A 24,350-nucleotide genomic window follows, 5' to 3' on the forward strand; every position below is an offset into this window, starting at 1 on the left:
TCATTAGTTTAGCATGATGCATTCCTTCAAAACCAACCTTTCTAACACAAACACTGCTCATTAAACATGGTAAATAAGGTATCTGCACTTTCCTCTTTTAAAATTTTATTTCATGTTTATAAAACTTTTCCTGTGTCATTTGGATTAATCACTGATACAGAAACAAAGTATTGAAAGATATTCTTGGCTTCTTTTGCAATGCTTGGCTTCTTTTCTATTGTATTTATGGCAACAAGCTCAAAAGCTGAACTAACCTAGAGCAAGTGCCTTTGCCAAAGATCATGGTGTGCTTTTTTAATGTAAACATGCAGGGATTCATGGGAACATTAAGTGACCTCCACAGCCGGTACAGAAAGGAGTCTTAATTCACTTGAAAGTACTTTGGTAATTGGAATACATCTCTCTGCCAGTATAATTGAGGAACTGATTAGTTAGACCCAGCACGGGTGTATTTCATTTAAAATTACTGTTAATGGTTCTTGGGTGCCCTTAAAAGGGATCACAGTTCCATCTGAACGAAAAACATTAGTGATTTAGTTTTGTCGGTGGTCATTGCTTTTGTATTCCTACAAAAAACCCCACACATGCAAAGGGAAGCATGCAGCACATCTGGATTTGGGGTATTTTCAAAACAAGGTTTGCAATGCTGTGCTTTGGCTATGGCAGCAGGTGGGGGGGCTGAGAGGGTGGGGGCTCAGCCCTGGGTGGGCTTGGAGCAGGGTGGGCCGTGGATGGTGCCCAACATGTCACAGCACAGCAGAGCTCAGGGCAATGGGCTCCAGCCAAGCTCGTTTGGGGTCTCCATGTTCCAGAGATGACCATACACTCAGGGCAGCCCTGGGGAAACACCAGCACAGTGCACAAGCAGGTGAGACAGCTGCACACTGGGAAGCCCCGTGAGAAGCCTTTCAGAGGACAATTCCCAAACCAGGCAGAAGGGGTAAGAAACCTGAGCTTGATCCGTGGAGTGTTCCTCCAAATAAATTACCTGGCATGCAGGACACAACTGGTTCCTAGAATAGAGCACGTGCTGTTTGCAAGAGCCTCACCAGAAGGTAACAAGGGTTAGGGTTTCAGTGCACCTGAGCTGGGAGGCTGAACACAAAGTGCTGGAAACAGAGACTGGGTAAGCAGTGACAGCTGTGAGCCCTGAATTACCACAAAACAAGCAGGATGCCTCTCAGCAGAGAAAATCCACAAGAAGAAAAGACAAAAACCACGCTCCTGGGCCCTGGTGCACCCTTCAGGGGCATCTAAAGAAATCTAGTAGATAGCAGAGACCTCAGAGACACTTAGGTGCAAATAAATTTTGCTGGGCAGCTGTGATGCAAATATATCTTTACATAAAACATCATCTTAAATTGTCATTTTAAGTTTGTTATTTCCTGCTATTGCTGTTGCTCAAGGGGTGCTTTTGTTTGGTCCTGTGAAGGGCTGTTTCTTTTCTGTAATTAGGACAAACTGCCTGCCTTTGATGGGAAATATGGCCATTCTGCACAATGTCCTTCGCCCCAGACCTTCCCTGAGAAACCTGCAGTGAATGCCATAGGAGTGTGTCACCCTCTTCCAGCTGTGATTTGTAACATTTCCAGATGGGCCTTTCTCCCTGCCCTCCCCATCCCCCTGAAGTTCAGACAATACAAAACAAACCAGCACAATTATTTTTACCCTCAGAGCAACACAGAACTAAGTCTGCCCCTGCCAAACCCTTGCCTTAATATTTTTTTCTCATCTTTGTTCAAAGGATGCCTTGAAATATTTCTGAAAGGAACTGGGACCAAACGTAAGCATGATCATAATAATGATATCTGTAAGCACATCAGCATGAGAAACTCAGGTGAATCTTGTGGCTTTTTAGCTAGTTAGCTTGGCTGGATAGTTTGTATCCAGAGGGACAATCAAGACAGAGTGTTTATCATGGTGTTATTTGTGTAAATCTCTCACAAATAGCTCCTCACCTGAAGGCAAAAGAAACAAGCATGGCTCTTTCCCTGGCACACGTTTAGGTCAGCCATCCCTGCAGGAACATCTGAGTGAAACAGTGGTAACACCAAAGCCAGGGCAGCTCACAGGGGGTGATTTAGGATACTGGACCTCCTCAGAGCATCACCTCAGCCTTGGCTCAGTTTGGTGCCTTCTCCAGTACTGCAGCACCTTCATTACTGACACACAGGAAAGGAAATAATGGTTTCATCTGAATTCCCACAGGGCAGCATCTCTGACACCGCTCATTTCTTTCATTTAGAAAATCACAAAATGCCAGCGCTGCCTTCCCTGCAGGCAGGCAGTGATTATTGCTTCACTTGTTAGTATGTTTAAGAGGAAGCTCACTGTGCTGTGCAGGGATGAGTCAGGCTCAAGAGCATCTGCACATCATTGTTGAGTCTGAGATGTCACAATAAAAATCCCATCTCATTTAGGGAGACTCTCATCTGCTAAAGGTTAAAGCAAAACCTTCTACCTCAAAGGGTTTAGACATCCTATGTCAAATAAGGAGTAATCTTATTTTATTCTTTATACCCTTCTATTACCATGTCTGTTAAAAAGAATAAAACCCCAAACTATCCTTGAGCAAAAGAGGTATGCATTGAGGCTGATTTGGGACAGAGCAGATATAGATGGAGATATATAGAGATATATATATAGATATATAGAGATGTATAGAGATACATACATACATACACACATATATACATATAGATATATATGGACACACAAAGCTATTCCACCCAATCCTGAGGAACATTATTGTGTAAATAAATAATGGGGGCCTAAATAAAGGTACCAATGAAGATGTGCTCCACTGCATATTTAAGTAAGACCATATTCTTTCACTTTGACATCTTGAAGTTCAAGTGTCTCAGAGACTTTAAGATTATTTTCTTCTGTGTCCTAGCTGTTAACAGAACTTCCACATAGAAGAAATTCATGTGTTTTTGTACCGACTAAATGCCTTCCCCAGTTGTTTTATACTGCATGGAATGCTTAAAACTAAATTAATTTGGAAAATGAATCATCTGTGTGGTAAGTCCCAGAGCTGTCAACCTGTGATGTGTACATGGAGCACTGGTAACATCCAAGATATCAATTGACAAGAATGAGGACATTCAGAAATGAAACTGCAACATCACTTTCAAGATGTTCTGTATTATATGGAAATTATGTCCATGAGTATTGGTGTTGTTGGCATGACTAATCCTTCTCTGAGGGCACACTAACACTGCAGCACACCCTTAGAAAGGGGTGACATCTACACCAGCAGTCCAGATTTTTGCCAGTATTTCCTTGGAACAGAAAAGGAGGGGGGTGGTCTCTCCTGTTGATGGAGGACCACCTGGCATTTCCCATCCATTCTGCCTGTGCCCCTGACCAGGCTGCAGCTCCCACTCCTTGCCTGTTGCACACCATGTCACAAGGCATTGGGGTGGGAAGCAGAACACATTAAGGATGAGGGAAGGATCACCTGAGCACTGGAGTCAGTTCCTTATGAGCCAGGGGTGATGTTGGTGCAGCCCTGTTGGTGCAGCCAAGGAAAGGTTGCACCAGTCCAGGTCCATGACCAGCAACAAGAAAAGTTCTTCTCCCCCATGACTGAGGATCCCAGGGTGGATGGATGGCAGATGGATGCATCCTGCAGTGTGCACCTCAGAGGACAGATCTGGCACTGACCAATTCTGGCAGCAGAAAGCTCCAGCTCTAGGTGTGGACTGGCTCTGTAAAGTCCAGGGACAATTTATTCTGAAACCCTGGCTCTTAAATAGTTACAAATTAATGATTACCCAATGTGTAGGCTGCTGTGCTAATGGTGTCTCTACTCAGATGTATTTTTGCTGATCTGGACCAGCCGTGCCATGCCAGCACCTCTTCTCCCACAGTGCCACAGTCTGTGCTCTCACATCAGCACCTCTTGCTAGTGCTGCTGTGCTTGGACCTTCTGCACTGCAGGGCAGGCTTTTTAATAAACTTTCCCTTTGTATGTGTTTATGCCAGGAGATCGGGAATGCATTGTAATTTATTTTGATTTTTGATGCTTCTATCAGCTGGCAGTTTGCTTCAGTTTTGATTAAAGTCACAACCTTCCATGTAAGAATAAATAAAGATATAAATAAGTAATTAAAATAGGTTTTATTGTATCCTGTCTTGTAGAGGGTTTGAATGGCAAAAACTGTGAAAGACACTTCTGCCCCCCCGCCACCGTTTCCCAGCCATACAGGTTTGAACTCAGTGACTAATCAATGTGCATTGTCTCTAACCTGGAGCTGCCAACGTATTCCCCCAAAATCAACCCCCAGCAGCTGCTCTGGAGGACTGCAGCACAGGTGTCTCCACCAGCCTGGTTCTGGCAGCTGCAGCCCTGTGTCCAGTGACAGCAGTGTCATTCTGCAGCTTTAGCTTCCACTCAGTCTAGAGGATTTTTGTACATCTACTGAAGAGTTAAACACTTCTCATACTACTACAAAGCAAGCACATCCCCAGTTTATTGGACATGACACAATGTAGCAAGACAACACCTTTGCAAAAATATTTGAAGCTATTATTTCAGTTGTACAAATATAGAGATGAAAGCTCCTCAAGAGGAAAATACAGAAATCTTATACAAGTCTTTTTTTTCCAAAAATAAAAATAGCAGCAAAGCATAAATTGTATCTATCATGATCCTAATGTCAAATACAGAGAAATATGAAGATCAGTCCAAAGATGTCTCAGAATTAAGGATTATTTCTCTTTCTACAGATTTTTTCCATTAAGGATTAGAAAGACTCTACAAAGTGTTAATGTATTACATACCCAAGAAACCCATTAGGAAAAGCAGGTGTGTTGAAGGCACAGAAGGAAGGGAGAATAAATGTTTCACAAATATTTGAAACGTGGATTTAGACGCTGTAAGAAATTCAGAAACTTCAACAGATCATGCATTCCAGGAGTGCCCAGCTTTGGTTTCTGCTTTTCTCTATCATGTAGTTTTTCTTAAAATTAATGTTTGTCTTCAGAGAATGCTTAAAGGGTACTTCCAGTGCAAAACTTCATTAAGTAATATTTTCAAAATTTCAGATGTTTGGAGTTCTTTTTGGTTTTTTGTTTGTTTTTTTTTTTAATGTCAGATTTGTGGAACCCTTTGGCTGTGGGCAGCCAAGTAGACACATGACCTATATTTTGAAGCTTGAGAAAGGGAAGCAGTTTCTGTCTCCCAGTAAAACCTAAGCTGGCTGTAGCCATCACTAGGAACTGCTTCTAACAGCAACTGGGGATGTGAGTGTGTAAAATTATTGTAAGAAATATACTGGCCAGTGCAGTGTGACTGTACTGTAAGCTGAGCTTTAGGATACAAAACATCTAAATTTTCAAATGCAAAGCCTTGACATCCTCAGCTGACCAATGCTTGATGTGTGGTGATGACAGTGCCAAAAGATGATTATTCCCATGCATTGGGTGTAATGCCCCATAGGTGACCTGAGAACCTGTCCTGACAGCATCATGTCACAGTTTTTTCTATTTAACAGTGGTAAATTTTTGTCAAGTGTGTTGCTCTTTTTCTGCCACAGAATATGCCTCCATGGGCCATCAAAATCCATGTTTTACTCTTAGGAATGTTGCTGGAATCCAGGGAAATGGTTGGGAACATATTAACTGCAGGTGGCCAGGTATTTATCTTTCAAATACTCTCAGTAAGATCACATCCACACCTTTGTGATTCATACTGCCATGCACATGTTGGTTTGGTGTTTTCCCTATTCATGCTCCATATAGCCAAGACAGGCCTGCCAGAATAAATCAATTTCTTTGAGCAGCACCATGATGAGAACATTGTTCTCAACTGGAGATATCGCAGATTAGAGTCCCACACTGGACATCACTCAACAATACAGGGTATGAAGTGTAACAGCATTCCTATATTCCCATCCAGCATATGGAAAATAGGCCTCTGAGAGAACTATACATCCCTGGAATGAGCAGCTTATGGTGATGCTCATATAAATCTCACCTGTATAGCACAAAGGTCTCTGTACTTCTCTGCCCAGTTATTTCTGATGCGATGTCACAGGTGATTATTATGCTCCCTACCTGCTTTTCATTCAATCTAGCCCCTTGTTTGAAGATCAGTGATGCAGTGTTCTGATTTCCTGACAATGATTTATTTCTTTTTTTTCCTCCACAAATGAAAAGGAGATTTTAGTCATGAACTGGCTGGGTAGGTATTTGAATTGAGTGTGGGAAAATGCAATAGAGTAAGACTATTTAAATGACACTGTGAGAACTTCCTCACTGATATGCTTGAATGTTAAATTGATGGAACTATTGTACCCATAAACATGAAAAGATAACATAGTTTTCATGGTCAGAAAAACATGATCTATGACTAAAAGGCTCATGATGGTATTTTTATTATTTATAATAAGCCCACCCTACACCAGCAAGAAATTGAAGTGTTGCCAGTTTTAAAGGATATACTAGAATTAAATGAAAACTCACCACTATCTGATGTCCTCTATATATGCTTAAATGCCCCATACAGAGCACTGTGGGCTCAACCCAGGGAAAACAATTCCTAAATGTGAACAAAAAAATCATCAAAGGAGCAGCACTGTTCATGTATTTGAAGTTATGCAACTGCTGCATAGTTCCAAGAGCACTTAAGGACTATTTTCTGTGTGTTATTTATTTTCTCTTTAAGGTAAACAGACAGATAAATTTTAACTTAGTTATTAATATCTGTGCAGTCACCTTTTACTGCATGTTCCTGTCCCAGCATCTGAGAAGCTACAGTACCATTCTGCATGCAAATAACATCAATCTAATAAATTAATAGCATTCATTGAAAAAAAAAATTAAACCAAAAAATACCTAAAATATTAGAGTTTTTTTCCTTTTCATCTTCCAAGGGAAAAAGAGAACTAAACTAAAAGCAAATCTCTGTTCAAGTCAGGTCACCATGACACAAAGCAGTACAAACCAATAAATCCAGCAATGCTGACAGTCCAGCCTGGCAATATGCTCACAGGCTTCTGAGCCGTGGAAAGTTGGGAGGGCTTTGGATATAAGCTCTGTGGCTGCAAGCTGACTTCTTGGAATGAAAGAAAGGTCAGCCTGCCACAAACAGCATGAAAGGCAAGAAATGTGTGCTCAGAGTTGCACTGCATGGGGGGGAGGGCAGCCCCATCCTCTCCTGCTCTGCAGATAAACCAACCTTAATTTTGGGCAGGGAGGAGAGGAGAGGAAGGAAGGATTCCTGTAGGATCCCTGCTGTTCATGCTACTGACACATCACTGGTACTGAGATGAATATTTGGGTGTAGGTAGGAACACAGGAAAGCAGCTCACCTTCCCAGCAAAGGTAATGGAGAGAGAAATACTTGAAAAGAAAGAAAAAACCCAGCTAAGGTACAAACAAGGCATTGACTGTCAGAAAACACAAATTTAGGTCTCACTTTCAATGAGAAAGTTTATACGTTGCACATATAGCATGAGAAAGCATAACCCCAGTGCAGCTGAAGAAACAGCTGCAGATCAGAAATTATTATGTATATTTATTATGCACACATATAACCAGGACATTTCAAAGTGCCATGAAATCAACTGAAAACTTTTCAGAACACATTTCCCTCTGTCATGGACTAGGTATTAAGGAACCCACATTCCTCCACCCCTAAAGGCTGGTCCCAACTGTGGATACAGTTGAGACCTTTGAAAACATGAGCCAAGTGTTTGATCTTTTGTGTTTCTTGGACCACAGCAAGCACAACTGCGGAGCAGCTCACAGACTAAGAGAACAGCTTGCAGGGGCTGGAGGTCTCACCTCTCCAAACACAGGTGAGCTGCCATGGCCAGGCACCTCAACCTCCAAAACATTGTTTAAAAGCCATAAATATGATACCTGTACAGAGCTGAAAGGAAGCTGATGACTTCATGGGTTGGTTTGGTTGCTTCACTCAAGCAGCAGCAGAAGGTAAGGCTGAAGGGCTTTGGTCAAAAGTACTCAACTGCACAGAACAGGAGAGGCTTAGCTTCAGACACAGCCTGCATTATTCAGTGCACGAAGAACTTTTAGTCATAGCTTGAAACAAAAGCCTGTAGAAGATGGCTGGCAAGATTTCTAATTAATACAACAGGTTTCACACTTTTAAAATGTAGTCAGGCACATCCTAAATGTCAGAAAAGAAGAAAAGTCCATCTGCTGAAACCTGTTATTCCTAGTGTATAAACACACCATAAGAAGATCCAGCATTCTGCCTTGCTCAATATATTGAGAAGCACTACAAGATGTCTATTTAGACAAATTTGTAAAGCTCAGGTCCAAAATGCTTTGCTCTTTAAAAAACTATTAAAGGACATAAGCACATACAACTATAAAACCTTGTACTCAGTAAAAAAATCAAGTAATTTCTCTCTGAACATTACTGCAGGGTTGAAAAGTCATAGTACACAAGATTTCTGTAGGGAAGGAAGAAATCAGGTGTATTGATCAATGTTCACAGAACCAGAATCATTTAGTTTGGAAAAGAACTGCCAAGATCATTGAGTCCAAGCTTTGACTGATCTCCACCTTGTCAACTAAACCACAGAAGTAAGTTCAGTCATCTCTTGAACACTTCCAGGGATGGTGACTTCAACACTTCCCTGGGCAGCCCCTTCCAACACTTAACCACCCTTTCAATGAAGAAGTTCTTCCTGATATCCAACCTGAACTTCCTCTAGAACAGCTTGAGGTCACATCCTCTCCTGCTGTCAGTTGTTACCCAGGAGAAGAGGTCGACTTCTGACCCCCACCTGGCTGCACCCTCCTGTCAGGCAGCTGCAGAGAGTGATGAGGTCCCCCTGAGCCTCCTTTTCTCCAGGCTGAACACCCCCAGCTTCCTCAGCTGCTCCTCACAGCACTTGTGCCCCAGACCCTTCCCCAGCTCCGCTGCCCTTCCCTGGACACGCTCCAGCCCCTCAATGTCTCTCTTGCACTGAGGGGCCCAGAACTGAGCACAGCATTGGAGCTGTGGCCTCAGCAGTGCTGGCTACAGGGGGACGGTCACTGCCCTGCTCCTGCTGGCCACACCTGGCTGATCCAGGCCAGGATGCCATCGGCCTTCTTGGCCACCTGGGCACACTCTGGATCGTGCTCAGCTGCTGCTGACCAGCACCCCCAGGTCCCTTTCCACTACTCATAGTCTCTACATAACCCAGAGCAAATGACAATATCAAAATGGACATTAAAGGCCATTTTATAATCTGGGCTTATCGCTGGATTTTTTTTCCCAACTTCATACAAACACATAATGATCACAGGACTTTCAGACTTATAGCAGACACAATTACCCAATCACTCTATCTTGTGTAGTGAATTCATCATGGCCACGAACTTTTGGGAAATTTTTTCTGTGAGTTAGAGGTCTTTCAGAAATACAATTTGAGAATGTTTTTAAGCTTTGTTATCTATTCCCTTAAGGTATCTTTTTTTCCTTTTTGATTATGCCTTTGAGGCAAATATAGTGCATTTCAGACTAATCTGCCAAGTTTACGGGACACGGTGACATGTCAGCCACTTAGGGATTGAGTAAAACGCAGATGTAGGCAGATTCATGCATTCCTAAGGCAAACATACTGCCTGATCTGTCGTCTAATTTCAAAATTAGATGATGAGGAGTAATTTTTACTGTGGGAAGTTTCTGTTATCAGTTTAATCTAAACAATAACATAGACGGTCTGCTTATTTGGTGGTAAATCATGTGGCAACACTTCAATTCCAAAAGAATGCATGGAAATACAGTTGTTACATGAAAGTGGAATGATTGAAATGGATTTTTTTACTGAAAATCACATTTACTGAATGAAAACACAAAATAAAGAAAAAAACCTTCAGGATGTAGAAATAAAGAATTTTGTGCTATTTATTAAAACATAATTGCTTTAAGGATCACAGTTAAAAGTCAGACTGTATGGAATATCAAAGACATTGCTTTCCTGGGCAGTTAGAAATTACAAACCTTGTCAACTAACACAGAAGTCTGTCTATACCACTTTATCTAGGGTCACACATTTGCACCAGCTCTAGTGGGTTTTGTATTGATATGTGGGGATCTCAAAAATGCTCTTATTCCCAGTTGTAATGTGGATTCTTCTTCGTTGGCTTTAGGAAATTATGACCAGTAAGGACACCTTGAGACATTCCTGTACTTGTCAGTTGTCCACAGTTTTTTCAAGAACCAAGATGTAATTTTTACCAACAAGCAACATCACTTATAATTTGAATGAGGGGCACCCTGATTTAGGTGGGGATACTGAACTTGTATTCCAGGGGCCTTTGTTCATGTGACAAGGATATGTCTGTACAGACCAAGCTACACATCACCAGCAGGACACAGTCACACAATGGGGACATCTAACAAGCCATGGGCAAAAGCAAAAGCATAAGGCCAGAAGTATCCAAACAAGACTCACAATTTCCTATGTTTACATATCATTTGTAATGACTGGAAAAATTTGTCATATTTTAATAGACTCATAAATTCTTCTTAAGGTTTATCTGTTCCTCTGTTGTTTGAATAAATCTACAATTTACTGCCTTAAATGTATGAGTTGCTTCATAACCGTATCAAAGGAACAAACACCACTACATTATAATTTTTCAGTTGAATATTCATTTCTATGGTAAAACATGAATATAAAGCTAATTGAGTCCAATTCCTTTTTTACAATTACCCCATTTATAATGGTGTGCTTTTAAAATAGAAAATATGTAGCTCCAGTAAATCATACTGAAATAAGTCTGATGTGTATCAAAATGTTTGCAGTCATATTTTCCATTTCTTTTTGCATCTGATCTCACTATAATTTGATGCTAATGGCTGATTGAGTGTTCAGCATTGGAATGCAAAACATTAAGATTATTAAGAGTTGCAGTCAGTGAAAACATCTCTATTTAAAGCTTCTGAAATACAGAATGTAAGAGTTGATGAATTTAGGATTACAGCTAAGTGATTTAGCTTTAGTAAGTGCTGAACTTTTAAGGAAAAATAACACAAACCAAAGCTTAATGGGTTTGCATACACATTACTTCTGGTGTAACACACACTGAAATTTTCCTAAACTTTCTGATTTTTGAAGAAGAGCTCCACTGAATGATGCAGAAAACAGTATGCTGGATCAAGAGTTTCAATGCAACATGACCACAGATGCGAGTATGAATGTATACTGTGTGCCTAGCACATTATTTATTTCTGATGGCATTGCAGTAATAAAAAGTAAAATATCTGTAAGAAAATGTGGGCAATATTTATTTTAATTCCTCCAAAATCTTACATTATGCACGTGCCCACATGTACCCATGCACACAATGTGCTAAAGTAAAAATTTTGCACCATGTCATACCAGAAATTCAAGAGTGTGCAATGTGTAAGAAAAAGGTATAACTGTTGTTAGAAATCTGGAAAGTCTATTCACTGTCATTCATATGCATATCTAAAAAGCAGCTTAGACAAGTTTACAAAACATTTCTTACGACTGTTGGGAATGCAGTTAAGGAATCAGGAACTCACAATATGTACATCAAGCTTGAATGGCTTGTGTATGTTACAGGTATAAAGCAGTCAGCAGGGTAAGTATGTCAAATATGCTGAAGTCCTGACATTGCAAAATCTTGACCAAAATAAACAAACAAAAATGACCCAGGTATCATCTCTGTGATAAGAGAAAAGACATTTCACTTCTTATGAAAGAGAAGAGGTTTCACCATCCCTGCTAGAATCTTGGGTAGCTGTGCAGCAATCACTTCTGACATCATCTCAGGGAATTCAACGCTCAGTGCACGGGACTGGAGAAATGTGTTCAAACAGAAGAGATGGAGCTGTTTCACCAGCTGGATTTGATAAAATACAAACATGATCAATCAGGCTAACAGTAATGCAGCCACATAAACATGCTGTCAATCACTTATACATTCATCAGCTCACATCATTCTATACCTTACCCTGTCCTTTCTTGAATCAGTAATGAGGGTACTTGTCAGACCCTCTTAATGGCAAAAACCATACATATGGTCATGGCAAGTCATATAAAACCACTGCTCCACTAATATTACAAAGTAGTATCACCCTCACTCAAGACGTATGTGACAAACCATGGCAAATACTTAACAAGCTTTCAACCTTACATCTTGTTCTCACATTCATGTGTGTGCTTTGGTCACTACCTGCTATTTAAACACTGCTCTGAGAGGCAGCATTTACTGCTTACCTGTGAGCTTTGACATGGTTTTCATTATGATCATATCCGTGTATGCTGCAAACACTGAACTCCACGGACTCTAATCCCTTGAAAACAACTGCTCAATACATGATAATTACATCTCTTCTAGCCTCTCTGAGAGATTCCAATTTTTATTTCGGACCAGTGACCATTATGTTGTTAAATATTGGACTATTTCTGCTACCTTAGGCTTTAACATCACACAATCTCTCCAGTGTGATGATTTTTCTTTTCCTTGTATCTCTCCCCACCTTATCAGCCTGAGCTGAAACAGGACTTGAATGAAAATACTCCATGGATCAAATACTACTTTGTTACTTTGCAGCAAGCCTCTCTCCCTCTTTCCCTTCCTCACAGGTTATTTTACTGTATGCATTTAAAAGGAAGAGATTGAATTAAAATAAACTGCAGATTTGCTGAGTTCTGGAGATGCAAAGGTCCTGTCCACCTTGAACTCCTTAGGAGTTCCTCACAACCAACATTGAGTTCAAGTGTCCAGGGCATGATATCTAGAATTGTCAAAGATTACTCAATTTCTAAACCTAGACAGATACTGAAAAAGTGGTACAGAATATCACATAAAACCAGTTGAACTAAGGTTGGAAATCCAATCTTGGTTGCCTTTCACTAATTCTTAGTAGTCTGACTTTGCAACTTGAATTGCCTCTACCTCACACTATTTTCCTGAACAAGTATATACGCGCTCACACACACATACACCAACCCTACCAAAGCCCACAGTTGTACTGGTTAAAATACACTAAAAGTTAAACAAAATGGTAGCACTCTAATGCATGTTTCACAAATACTTTGATGTGGTATACCATAAAATATGTGCACAATACAAATACTGATGTTGAATATAGAGCTATCTATTCACACAAATATACACAATAAAGGAGTTTTTTGTTTGTTCTTCTGTTGTTTAGCAATGCTGATGACTCCCTTTCATGGAATTACTTGTAGGAAATTCCTTCTTACATAAAGAGCAGAAAGCATTAACAAATCAACTTACATCATGCATGGAATCCATCAGTTTTGTAAGTTGATAAAAACGCTGTGAGTTGGCCACAACGCCTTTCTGGCGCAAACCAATTGCCTTCACCAGTTCTCTGATGTAGCTTGTTCTCATCTCATCAAATTGGCTTTGACTCCTTAGACCTTCCAAAGGAACTAAAAAAAAAAAACCAAATCAGTTGGGCTACAATTTACTCTGAAGGCGATGAAATTTCAACTACAGGAAAACTTTACAGTATTTCATGCTGTACAGTGCAATTCATTATGATGGGCCAAGTACTTGTTCCCCTTCAGGAGTTACTCCAAAACCAGTGATACAATTAGTTAAAAGGATATCCCAGGAGCAATCAGTTCATTTTGCCAATTGCCTTATGTCTAGAAATATCCCTAAGCTTCAGTTACATGTGTTAGCTGGGGAAAAAAAAATATGGCTTAAAGAACCACTCCTGTCTTTGAGGAAACACGTTATGGACTGATCTGTGCTTACCCTGCTGAGGGTCTGCCCTCTTCACAGCAAATCTGTGGTAGAGAGATCTAGCTGGAGTGCTTCAAAATGGAGTCAAGGAATGAACTAACAGCTCTAAAGTAGTGCAGACATTAAAGCTGCCAGGGCTCAGACCTCCTGTTTGAACCTCCTTCACTTAATAGAACCGATCAGAGACTTAAAGGTGAACAGCTTTTTAGAAAAATGAGCAAGGAGGAGAAACTGGTTGAACTCCCTCTTCTCTTAAAGGTCAGGTGTGAGAATCAAAATGAGGCCATGGAGAGAACACTGAGATAAGAACCTGTTAGTGGCTGCTACTGATAAGTGTCATGGAAAAAGAATACCTTAATTTTCAAAGCCTGGATGATTCTAGACATTTCTTTTATAGAGAACTAAGGAATGTTTTCATATAAAGTGGCTCTGATGGAGTTTAGGGTTAGATGGAAGTTATCCTTGACTTACATCTCTAAACCAGCAATTAAGTCTTTATATTTCCCCTGCAAATTAATTTTGAAGGTATCTTCCATCAATGAATCACCTTTTTCCTCTGAATTCTGCAAAAAGACAGTCACATTCCCACCTAACGACCAAAAGTTCCTTGTAGCTATCTATGTGAGCTGCTCCCTTCCCCAAACATGTGTCAAGAATGAGGATACTTTTATTCAGTGGCACGAACCGAGCCAAAATCTTATGTAACAAGATTTAGAAATTCCTTTAAATCAGAAGTCTGGAAAGCATTACATTTAAGCCTCAGCCAACTCAAAGAAAAAACTGTAAAATCAAATATAAGGTTAAAACTTAGGCTGGGGGTCCATTCAAAATTAGAAATGTATTGAGACTGACACTCAGTTTATTTCAAATTATTGCTACTTTGGAATAATCTAAAAATGTCAAAAACAGTTCATCTAAATAATAAATTGAACAGAAGACACAATGAGAGACTAAAGGATTAGACTTGATTTACTGTTAGTACACAAAAGATTGAAATGGCTGCACTTTCACAATAGAAGTGGATTAAGATGAACATCATGACTAAAATAAAAATAGTCTTAAAACACCTTAAAACAACAACACGGTTATATGGCTCTTTAAAAATGCTTTTGTGGAATTATATTTATACAGTACCAAATGTTTACTAAATGTCTCAGCAACAACTGTTAGGTGTGTTCCTTTTCCCAAAGATCTGACAAATTGTTTTTTCCTATAAGACAATAAGTGCAGGAGAGAACAAAAAGCAAAACTCATCAGAACAGGTAGAAATACTTTCTTTTTTTTTTAAGTGATTTCTTGTATATACAAAACATATCATCTTAAAAAAAATAGCTTCTGAATGCAATGCAGTTGATAAAGAGAGGTAACTGGATGAATTCTATTAAACTGATGCACTCAAAAATTAGAGGGATTGGACCAACTCTGTCATGCTTTTTCGAATTTGATATGAACTTTCTGGAACAGAGATAGCTGAAATTTATCACAAATTTGTCAGAAATTTATCTAAATTTAACTGAAATTTTAGAAGATAGACAAGAAAGTTTATTTGGGATGAAAACAAGGTGGAAAGCATTTAAAATAGGAATGCATTAATATTCTAACAAAGCAGCTGGAGTTATACCAGGATTTTTATCCACATTACCTTTACTGCTTTAGCACAGTGTATGGAATTTTGCTATTCTTTTAGTAATTTCCATGTTCATATCTTTTTAAACTTACTCTCTGCTGAAACGAGTTGTTTTTTTTTAAATGAATGGGTTTATGCAAATACCAGCCATGAACAGATTGAGAGGGACTAAATTTTAATTCCTTATCAATTAACTAAACTTTGTAAAACCAAGAAGCAGGTCATGCCGGATTTGCACATCTCTCCCCTGACCCCTTTGTGTGTTGAGAACCAAACTTTTACATTCTTTCCACTATATTTTTCAAAAGTGCTTATTCTCATTTCTAACAGCACCTATATAACTTTAAAAATTTTCTATTTGGGGATTCATAATTAACAATTATGGCCTTAGCAGATGCAAATTTTAGTATTTCAGAGAAGATTTTGGAAGATAAGTTCACCAGCAATCACATTTCCCATGTAATGGGGAATGCAGCTGTATGCTGCATTCTTTAAAAGATGCGTATAATTAAGTGACCACGGATTTTGTTTCCAGAGAAACAAACCAAAGAAAAACATTTCCATTTGTTTATATCTGTGCTAAACTTCACCTATTTATAACCATAAAAAGTTGAATAAATGCTTGTATTGTTTGTCATGGCCACTTCCCTAATTCTTTTCAGCAAACGTGCTTTAAGATCTTGGTCAAGATAAAGCCCTCAGTCCTGATAATTTATTAAATATTTTTAAATATATTCTAATACTTTTAAGATTGCTTTGATTTGGTTGGAGATTTTTAAATCTGTGTAGAGTCATTTGAACCGATGTTTCCATGCAGAAATACTGCACAGTTGTTTTGAAAATGTGTAACACAATATAGCCATATGTCAAAAGGGATCCAACATTTCCCCAGTATCTTTATACACAATAAAACCAACAATGAATCACAAATTCTTTGTTCTTTATAAACATTAGAAAAAATATTTTTTAGTCTTACAATACTAACATGCCATCTAGGACAGCTCCATTTGTTAAGCCATAGAGCTTAGTGATTGTCAAGTTTTCAAGTTAAACAACATGGTTCAAAACCCTTTTAGTAGTAATGTGTTAGAAAGAAATAAAAGAACCTACTTGTGTTGAGAAGTAACAGTGCTTTCATACACAGGAACTCTTCTTGGCTTACTTGAAGTCTAACAAATTCCTGTGGGAGTTGCCACATGGATAGACACAGGGAATAGAACGATGATTCTTTCATCCTCTGTCTTACACCCAGAAAAGTTTAAAAAAATAAATTAACAAACATGAAAACAAAGACAAAGAATGACTCCAGTACTAACCGCTTGAAAGAAAGGTCTTATTAGCCATTTATCACATTACAAAAATTAAAGATAAGCTTATACACATAAACAATTTTCTGATTATTTTTGTTCCTATGCTACTTTTTTATTGCAATGAATGTGCTATTATTTTGGATATTAAATCTGTTACTGCTGTCCAGAAAAAAACCAAAAATTATCAAAGCTGAACTCTAACCACTAAAAATAAGGGAAGTTTACTAATTAAAAATACCCTAATGAATAATGTGAAGTACTCTCTTATTTTAGAAGTTGATAGATTCTTGTATCTCCGTAAAGATTTCAAAGCATAGAACTGAAGACAAATCTGAAAGTCTATAGAAAGCTTGTTCTTAGGTTTTCCAAAAATATCTGTATCAAGATACTTTGTAGCAACTCTAGCCTGGTACCTCTAGCAGCAATGATATTACTCTGTCGCATGTTATGCCATTAAAGAAACAGTTAAAAATGTTACATGCTAAGTAAATGGAAACATTAATACTACCTTTCCTAAACTCCCACAGAAGTAACCAGAACAAATCACACAGGAAATACATAAAACTGTGGGGTCTTTGCAGCACTTTGATACCACTTTTCTCTTTGTGATTTTGGTATATTGAGTATATATTATTGCATATACTTAGTAGAAGAAATTTTCAACTACAATGACTGCAATGGTAGCATTACAAAGTTTCTAATCTAGACTGAATTCATTGCATATTAACCTGATGATCCAGTAACTTGGACTGATTTTAAAAGTGGGCATCCCAATCCAGATGAATTAGGTACAATAACAGGAAGATTAAATTTTGCTTGCCCACCTGCTAGTGAGTTCAGATCAGCATTCCAACCTGACTGCAGGTAGTGACCTCAGCAAACAAAACAGGATATTTTCCATTTAAAAAAGACTTTTTCAATGCATTGAATTTTTTTCTTGTCAAAGTGTTACTGTCAGCTTGAATGAAAATTATTTCAATGTTGTTCAACATCTGGTATCTTGTACCAGCTCTTAAATGACATAACCATAGAAATTTAATCTTTTAGACCTGAATAGACTTGTTTCTTCATCTACTTTAAATCTCCTTTTCTATTACTTTTTGGTGGCATCTCTTCTTAATTATTATCTATGAAGAGCAATAGCAGCTTTTAGGGTTTAGCAGCTTAAATGTTGTTCTTACTCAAATTTTCAGATCCTGCAAAAATACAAGAACAGTAAGTCCTTGCAGGGTGTTAATACAAAGAAATCTTTGTCAAACCAGCACTACTGGCTTTCTTGGTCTGAAATTGATGCTACCAAACACATCCTTCCCCAGAAGCATTACAACTCAGTTCACTAAATGATAGAATGGCTGTGACACAAGCTTTGGATTCTGGTTTCATGGTAATTATGAAACAACTATGGCGTGTGTTGCCCCTGCAAAAGGACTTTCTATTATCTCCTTCTACCTCTAGGCACACACTCCTGTGATTCTGGCATTAGTGCCTGCACTCCTACATGGTGAGTCATGTCAGGGATCATCTCTATCTGCTAATGAATGGCTTTTTCTGGGGCACCTCTCAGGCATATAAACTCCTCATCTGTTTGACAGTGCAGCCACAGAGTGTTTGGTCCAGCTCAGCTAAAGTCATGGGGATGCATGACCAGGACAGCTAACTTTTTTGGCAGTGTTCAGCAGTTACTCTTGCTTAAGGTGAACATGAAAGTACAAACTTAAACATCATTGTAGATAAAGTCGTTTACATTTTACTGATCTAAAAGCTAACTTGTTTCCAATAAATAGTTGCAGATATGATTCAGTGCATCAGTCACTTTTTATATCTCCTTGTTTATAACATCTCTAGTATGACCCTGATGAGATGTTCTACAACCAAGAGAGGAATATGTTGTCAGCACCCAGCATAGATGATCTTGAGTTGATAATAAGAATCTGTCTCTGGTGGATTACTATCAGGGTTCATAAATCTTAACACCATTCCCAAAGAAAGTACTTAAAGTCTTCTTCACAAGCTGTCAGCAGTGGTGCACAAGCGGGGTGATACTTCAAGACATGACATTACTGCTTAAAGCTATCATCTCACTCTGTGTTTCTTCTGAAGATAACCATAAGATGTATAAGACTATGCTGGGACAACAATACAGCCAGAAATTCATTCAATCCCATCACTTCTAAGTATTTCAATTTGTACATCACAATTAATAAAAATGGGACAGGAAAGAATTCATTACTCAACAACCTCACAGTGATTTACAGTCATTTAAAAGAGAAAAGGTCAGGAGCTATAGGGTCGGCTCTACTGAATATCTCCTACAAAGAACTTCACTGGGAGGATCTTGCACATCTATAGATTTTAAAATCAGGTGTCTAGATCTTCTGCAAATCCACCCCTTAATCCTTAAACAACATGTCTTACAAAATACCTGTTTTTCTTTCAGCTTGCTTCATAGCAGTTTTTTTAGTATTTTAAGAAAAAAAAAAAAAAAAGAGAAAAATTTATTAAGGAAAAATAAATATAGGGATTAAATTATGTTTTACTGTTCCTGGCAACCTCCCATGTACTATAACAAAAGAATATAAAATTACAAGTCTGACAATATTAATTTGCGGAGCTGGAAAACTGACAAAGACTGAAATGATGATTATCTAAATTAAATAGCATAGTGAAGGAAAATCCAAGCCAAAAAGCCCCTGCCATCCCCCAGCAGAAAAGAGCAGTCTCATATAATTTTTCCTTGATATTAAAATTCCTACTTGATAAGTAGTTTTTTTACTGAGCATTTAGATTTTAGGCAAACTATTTGCGAAAACCACCCAAACAAAAACAACCAAAAAAACCCACACTCAGTTCCATTTAGTAAACATTAACTCATGACTTATTCATACGAATTGAAGTAAATCTTCTGACAGCATGATTTTTTTTTCCTTAGATAATTAAAATTCTATTTGAACTGCTTTTGCTTGACCATGTACACAGACTAGTTGAGGTTCCCACAAAACCACTCCCAAAGATACTAAACTTTGATATGGTCAGAGGACTTGGCCATTAATTTTGAAACAGAACAAGTAATGAATGAAATCTTGGCCTCAATGGAGTCACATTCCCATTGGCACATAAAAGTTCAACATGTTATTCATGGGAGCATTCTACTTACTCATTTAGAATCAGATCTGGTGCAAAATACAACATCTGACCACTGACGTGTTTGTACGATCTCCATCCCATGGCAAAAACCATTAGACTCATCCAGGAATATTGGATGAGGGTTATCTGATCGTCAATATGCAAATTCCGAAAACCTGGTAATGAAATTCAAGATAAAATATTTCATCATTCTCATTTAGACAGCATCTAAGTAGGTGTTTTGAGATTACAAATTCAGCTATCAAACTGAGAACACCTAGAAAGACAAGCAGTTTTGGGGATGTAGCTCTCCAATGCTTGGGTAATAACTGCCTATCTTACTTTGACAGTTAACCTCTTGTCTTTTTGTTCTCATCCAGTATTTTGAAATGTTCACACCAAAATTTATTTTACGAAAAATTACTGTTTCAGAGGACAGGAATGTATCTCTTTTTCCTTTGGTAAAAATATGATAGTTTGTAACATCATCACTGTAGCCAACTCTCATTGAATGTCAATAGCTTGATCACACAAAAACATCCAGTATGAGCATCTTTCTTGCATTCAACTTAAGAGAACCATATTCAGTTGTGAGCTTGTGTTTGATCACTTTTGCTGTTTGAAAAATTTAAAGATTGCCACAAATTATCTGAGTGAAACTAACAGCTTCCTGCCACTGAAAGGAACACTCCTGTTCCTCATTGTGTGGTCCTGTTACCTCCTTCAAGCAAGCTTTGGCAGTCATGCTCTTCCTCAGTGAACTGGTTCAGTTCGTGAAGACATCAGGAAACACAGAGGACTAAAAAAAAGGTTTCTTTTCTTCTCATTTGGTGAGATGAATCAATTCACTCAAGAGGTCTGTTAAGTGCCAAATGCAATGGGAAGAGCAGTGATTGAGACTACTGCTTCTTGCAGCATCAAAGTGTCAAATTGAGCTCACATGAAACTATTTTCCAGGCTTTCTCCTCAATATATTGATTTCTATATATCCCAGGATGACCATGATGATCCCTATCACCAAACAGCACACATAAATACATAACATGGATCTTTTTTTTTCAATCCAGTTGTGGATCTTCATAAATTCAATTACTTCTCATTACCAGTCTGTGAGCAGCTTACTTCTAATTGGTATTATTTATAAAAATTTTACTTTTTGGTGCTTTCAAAAATTCATTTTAGTAATAAGAAGAATAAAGAATAAGCAGATATACAACCTTTTTTATATCAAATGAATAAATAGAAGGCTGTAATAAAAATCACATACAGGAACTGTCTGAGCTCCTGTGCTTACTTGGAGTGAATCTAAATATTTAGATGGATTCTTTCAAATATGCTTCCCTATTAAAATATATTTGATTAGTTAAATTATCTGATAAGGGAAAGCTTAATCATTTCGGAACTTGTAAAGAATTGACAGGTAGTCAATAGTATTATCTTTAGACTGCTCCTCTCATGGAATATTTGCTTAAATACAATTCACTACATATAAGAATTTATACTACCTGGTAGTAATTTAGACCACTTGACTACACAAAGAAGTTGCCTCTCACAAAGATGATTCAGACTGGTCAGCAAGGAACTTGGTGTTTCGGGTTTTGTATTGTCATAACCAGCATAGACAACTTCTGGCTCAATGCCTCGTAAAACGCTTATCATTGGGGGAACAAACTGTATTTCTTGATTTGGAGAAAAGGACAGCCTTTGGGTTAGAGACTGGCTTTCATCTTGAAGGACTGCTGGCTGCTGGAGTGCAACATCTAATGTTCTCACAACCTTTATTTTGTTAAACTTCTTCAATTTTCGACCTGAAAAAAAAATTGTTGATCTGTTAGAAAGAGTTAACCAAGAACATTAGTATTTTCCAGTAGTGTTGGATTACACTTTTAATCTATACAAGGAAACTAGAACTGTCTTCAGAATAAATTTTTTACTTTTTGACTATTTATGTAATTGAATAATGATGATGGAAAATTCTTTAGAGCTTCTCCCTCTGTATCCTGCTCCTTTCACTAAGGGATGAACAGCACCCACCCATTAAAATTATTGCCATGAATTCTAGGTTACAGTAACCTCGTAAAGTGTTTTCTGGTTCAATTCCCACTCTTCTGTCATATGCCAACAGCTGAGCCAGCTCTCTCTACAATTCAGTTTCTATTTAATGTCAGTTAAAGATACTGCTTCTTTTACTCCCTAACATTCAAAACCAAAAATGTTAGTAATTAATTACTACACACAGAAACTCCTCTCCTCCAGTTCCCTAAGAGCATTTCAGTGTCATGGCTGAATCTTATTTTAGTGCCCAGGGGGATGAGTGAAAGACTGACAAATACTGTAAACTCTTAGAAGATATTTCACTTCCTAAAGCATAATTTCCCTGTCTCAGTATTTTTAATTGTTAATTCCATACTGCAGTGGTATGAACAACACTAACTGAAACAAATTAATAGCTGAACTGCCTTCCCAAAATAAGCACAGATACATGCAGTATGGCTATTTGCTTTAAATAGATCCTCAAAGATGATGAAAACCCTGCTAGATCTTTAGTTCTGCCAAACAAGTTTTACTTAGGGAAAAAGGTCAAAAAATGCAATAAAAATACTGATACTTATGGTCTGATTTACATGACAGGGGGATAGAAATAGACACAGGGGTGATGGCAAAAACAGTAACACTCATCATGCAACGACATTCAGGGGTCATATTCCCACTAACTTAACTGCAGGTTTAATTAGATTAGTATCAAGTGCCACAACAATCATATGCTCATTTTATCACTTGTGGTAAAAATAAAAATATTTCTAATTGGAGATTTCTTAGTAAAGAACCAAACACAAAGTCGCATCTTATGTTACAGCTGAACCAAGGAAAAAAAAGCAAAACAAAAACCCACAAAAGAATAGAGAATTTATTATGCTGAAAGACCTAGAGCCAATTTTTATCATAACAAACCTATACATAGTCATAAACTTGCTGGGAATTTCCCACTAAGTATTGTGTAGGCATGAAGGAAAACAGAAGTAACAATGCATTTGATAGTTCATAAATAATGATTTCAGGCATTTTCAGAAATAATGGCTTCAGATACTTTTACAGTTCAGAGAACAAGTAAAAAAAGAAACCAAACAGAATAGTTATCACAAGGCAATGTTAGTAGTTAATAAGTACCCATGTTTCCAAGTGACTAAATGTATCAGAATTAATGTCATACTGGTTTGCAGAACTGCTCATGTGTTTATTGCTAATTATGTTGCTTAACAGCAATCAGTAAAACAACTCCACTTGTTACCTATCTACAAGAGAGGTGACGATTAATAACTCGCAGCAAACTTTCCCATCTACAACAAAGGAGACCATGTCAAATTAATAAAAACTCTAAAGATAATAAGGAAAACAATGGAGATTTGACAATAGCTTAGTTTTTCATTTGCTGTTTACAAAGCAGGTAAGTTTTGCTGTAAGATAAGTAAATGTCTCCCCTTAGTCCCATAATGGGTAAATAATACCAATCCACTCTGACAACTACTTTTCTTAATACTATAATATATATTTCTTAATACTATATGTCTGTGCATATTTAGACAGCACAAAATTTTTGGTAACATTTTCATTACCTCACTTTAAGACAGCTAACCACTCAAGCTGTTTCTTCATACTCACTGTTCCCTACCCTTGATTACTACGAATAGCATGTTTATGGTGTTTGTGTTCTACATGTACCTATTAAACATTAAAAAAATAAATCTGTTTAATACCACTATCAAATATATTATGATTTTCTCCTTACTACCTAATTCTGTATTTTAATATTTTTTTTAACTAGGTATACAGAATCATACAGACAATTAGACATTACTGATGGTAGACAATTTATAATAAAAGGGCTGGGTTTCTAGTAGAAGTTTAACATCTCACTACCCTTCTCCTTACCCTGTAATGAGGTGAAAAGCATCAATGATGTATTATTCTTGACAGAACACAATGGCCCTTACTTTAAGGTCACTATGCTCTTGCTTTTTGTGTAGAAAAAGAAGCCATGTACACCTTAGGAGGGTGTATACAATTCAGAGAAAGCAGCAAAGCAGAAGGAACACATCTTGGTTTTAATAAACCCTTTGATCCTACCTCCGAAAATATTACCTGGAAAATTAATTCACCTTTTTCTGCATGTAATCACTGCACTGCAGACCGAAAGCTGATTGAAACAATGAAGGACACAGTAATTTAGCAATACAACTGAACAAGGAATCTGTGATAATCAGCCTGAAAAAATTAGATTCACTCATAATAAATAAAAGAGTTGAGAACTTGTTTATTCCAGGACCTGATCCAGCAACCTGCTATCCTATTAGGTTTAAGATTAGAAAGGGGATAGATTAATGTCTCAAGTTATGAGGTTATAAAGCCCAAAGACAATTAACACTTTCAAAGAAAATGACAAATACAATACTGTGAAATGAATGTTTTTATTGATACTTTCCTTCTATAGACTAAGAAAGGCAAAACAGTCTATATAGGGAAATAAATTATTGAAGCTATTGGTTGCTATTCTATAATTTACTTACAAC

At 37.8% G+C, this 24,350-nt stretch overlaps 1 protein-coding gene across 1 annotated transcript in view; it reads right to left on the minus strand.

The window, feature by feature from the left end:
* Positions 1–4,460: 4,460 nt before the first annotated feature.
* The window catches only part of PGR (progesterone receptor), a 38,364-nt gene continuing 18,474 nt past the window's right edge, over positions 4,461–24,350 (minus strand). The window contains exons 4-8 of the mRNA XM_066544734.1: positions 21,288–21,590; positions 19,814–19,958; positions 16,460–16,590; positions 13,246–13,403; positions 4,461–11,841 (exon numbers count right to left, since the gene is read on the minus strand). Coding sequence (XP_066400831.1) covers positions 11,686–11,841; positions 13,246–13,403; positions 16,460–16,590; positions 19,814–19,958; positions 21,288–21,590 — 893 coding nt within the window. The 3' untranslated portion in view covers positions 4,461–11,685. The remainder of the gene's footprint in view (positions 11,842–13,245; positions 13,404–16,459; positions 16,591–19,813; positions 19,959–21,287; positions 21,591–24,350) is intronic.

The sequence above is a fragment of the Molothrus aeneus genome, chromosome 2 (genome assembly GCF_037042795.1).
Source record: "Molothrus aeneus isolate 106 chromosome 2, BPBGC_Maene_1.0, whole genome shotgun sequence".
NCBI lineage: Eukaryota > Metazoa > Chordata > Aves > Passeriformes > Icteridae > Molothrus > Molothrus aeneus.